This window comes from Micromesistius poutassou (genome assembly GCF_964030765.1).
Source record: "Micromesistius poutassou genome assembly, chromosome: 12".
In the NCBI taxonomy this organism is placed as follows: domain Eukaryota; kingdom Metazoa; phylum Chordata; class Actinopteri; order Gadiformes; family Gadidae; genus Micromesistius; species Micromesistius poutassou.
This window is the reverse complement of record NC_140282.1, coordinates 428,677-431,363: the sequence shown is the minus strand read 5'-3', so window position 1 is coordinate 431,363 and position 2,687 is coordinate 428,677. Positions and strand designations below refer to the sequence as shown.

Below are 2,687 nucleotides of genomic sequence, written 5' to 3'. Positions count from 1 at the left end.
AACGAAGAAGGTCGAGGAGCGAACTCAGCCGCTTGTTGTCCTGAAATACTCCGACTTCTAAGCGTTTTAATTCGTCCCTCTGTCATTCGTTCGGTTCCTCATCTGCTCGTTGTTCAGTCTGCTAAATAAAGAAATGGGTAAGACAAACACAAATCAATGATAACGCATGGTTTTCTCTGTGGCCCTTCGGTTAACTGTCGTGAGCTCACAACGACCCGCTGCTCTCCCTCCAGGGCAGCGCGTCAAGACCCTGATGGTGTTCGACTTCGACCACACGGTGGTGGACGACAACAGTGACACGTGGGTCATCAGGTACGCTGCAGCACGCACGCACGCATGCGCCTCCAGACTCCAGTGTCCAGTCAGCCTCCGGCCGGGACGGTGAGGTGTGACCCCCCCCCTGGGGGCTCAGAGTTGGTATCGCCCTCCTAACTAACGCTCACGGTCTCCTCACGGTGTGCAGGTGTCTCCCGGACCAGACCCTCCCCGACGCGCTGAAGGACTCCTACCAGAAGGGCCAGTGGACGGACTACATGGGCCGGGTCATGGCCTACATCGGTGGGTGGTTGTGTTGTCCGCTGGTGTGTTGATGTCGTGATGTTGATGTGTAGGGTCATGATGACGTCAGAGCTCATCGGTAACAACAAAGAGTTTGGGCCGAGGTTCTTTGTATATTATAACCATATATATAATAATATATAGCATTTGTGCCTAGGTTATCTTTTATATTATATACATATATTATAATATATATCGTTTGGGCCGAGGTTATTTTTATGTTCTATACATATATATATATATATATATATATATATATATAATGCAACATAAAATGGGTAGGATCTTGTGGAGTGGATCACCTGATCTCCACTTGTTATCAAAGTGTTCCACTCTGTCCCTGATTGGTCAGTGTTGGACTTCAGTGTCGGTATTGGTGCGTCCCCCCCCCCTCACCCCAGCCTCACCCCGTCCAATCAGGAGACCAGGCGGTGAGCCCGGACGGCATGCGCGTCGTCATGGAGACCATCCCGTTCACGCAGGGCATGGCCGACCTGCTGGCCTTCATCTCGGCGCACAAGAGCGCGGTGGACTGCGTGGTGATCTCCGACTCCAACGCCGTGTTCATCGACTGGATCCTGGGCGCGGCCGGGCTGCGCGCGGCCGTGGACCGCGTGCTCACCAACCCCGCCCGCTTCGACGAGCGCGGCTACCTGACGCTGCGGCGGCACCACGCGCACGACTGCGCCCGCTGCCCCGTCAACCTGTGCAAGCGGGCGGCGCTGCAGGCCTACCTGGCGGAGTGCCAGGAGGGCGGCGTGGACTACCGCCGCATGATCTACGTGGGCGACGGCGGCAACGACCTGTGCCCCTCGGCCTGCCTGCGGGGGGGCGACGTGGTGATGCCCAGGAGGGGCTTCACGCTGGAGGGGCTGCTCTCCAAGCTGCAGGGCCGCGGCTCCTCCCTGAAGGCCCGCGTGGTGCCCTGGACCAGCGGCACCGAGGTCCTGGACGAACTGAGGGCCCACATGCTGCCGGACAGACCCTGAGGGAGCAGGAGGAGGAGGAGGAGGAGCAGGAGGAGGAGCAGGAGCAGGGAGCAGGGAGGAGGAGCAGGAGCAGGGAGGAGGGAGCAGGGTCTGGAGGAGGAGCAGGGAGCAGGGTCTGGCCCTGGAGGAGGAGCAGGAGCAGGGAGCAGGAGCAGGGAGGAGGAGCAGGGAGGAGGAGCAGGCAGTCCTCCTCCAGGGGGAGCAGAGAGAGCCAGTACTGTCCGGTGACATCACAGCGCTCCACTGGGACTTGTTGTTTTTTACTCATTGTTATTGTTTTTAGAAAGTCCTATTTATATTGTTGATCATATTTTGTGACGTGGTTTTACACAAGGACATAAGGGTATGTAATGCGTTCAATGACTCAGGTAACTTTTGTTTTCTTAAAATAAATGAGAAGAATTAATGGCTTTCTTAATTTCACTTCCTGTTGGGCTGGAACCACCAGATGGATCATCTTGAATGTCCCGCGTTCACGTAGAAGACTCCTCCATCGCCCACCAGTGTCTTCACTTCAGGTCCAGCCTCCAAACATGGTTTTAGTAGAGATGAGTCCACATGGAGGAGGTCAATGTGAGGTCACCCGGCCCCGCGCTGTAGTGTGTGACCACAGTCGCCCGGGGACCTCTGGGGGTCAGCGGGGGTCCTCAGGAGAAGGTGGCTGTCCGTCCAGCCCTCCAGGAGGACCGGAGGACGGTGGTCTAGATGTTTGGCCTGTGAGCGCTTCCTGCGTGAGACTGCAGGGCTGTAGCCTCTACGGAAAGGTTTGAAACGTATGCATTACGTTTCATATATATTTTCATATATATTATACATATATATATATGTGTGTGTGTATATTATGTATATTATGTATATTATGTATATTATATATTTTATATATATATATATATATATATATATATATATATATATATATATATATATATATATACCTACAAGGTGAATCAAGATGCGCTTTGGGAATCCAGCCTAGGACAACCTAGTGCATGTTACTCACTTACACACTACCTGTCTCTCCCTCTACCTGTCTCTCCCTCTACCTGTCTCTCCCTCTACCTGTCTCTCCCACTACCTGTCTCTCCCTCTACCTGTCTCTCTCTCTACCTGTCTCTCTCTACCTGTCTCTCCCTCTACCTG

General features: G+C 53.5%; 1 protein-coding gene across 1 annotated transcript; it reads left to right on the top strand.

The window, feature by feature from the left end:
- phospho2 (phosphatase, orphan 2) lies at nt 1–1,556 on the top strand. Its single transcript, XM_084475745.1, has 4 exons — nt 1–137; nt 234–312; nt 464–558; nt 979–1,556. The coding sequence occupies exons 1-4, from the start codon at nt 134–136 to the stop codon at nt 1,545–1,547; spliced, it is 747 nt and encodes a 248-aa protein (XP_084331871.1). The 5' UTR covers nt 1–133; the 3' UTR covers nt 1,548–1,556.
- The last annotated feature ends 1,131 nt before the right edge of the window (nt 1,557–2,687 follow it).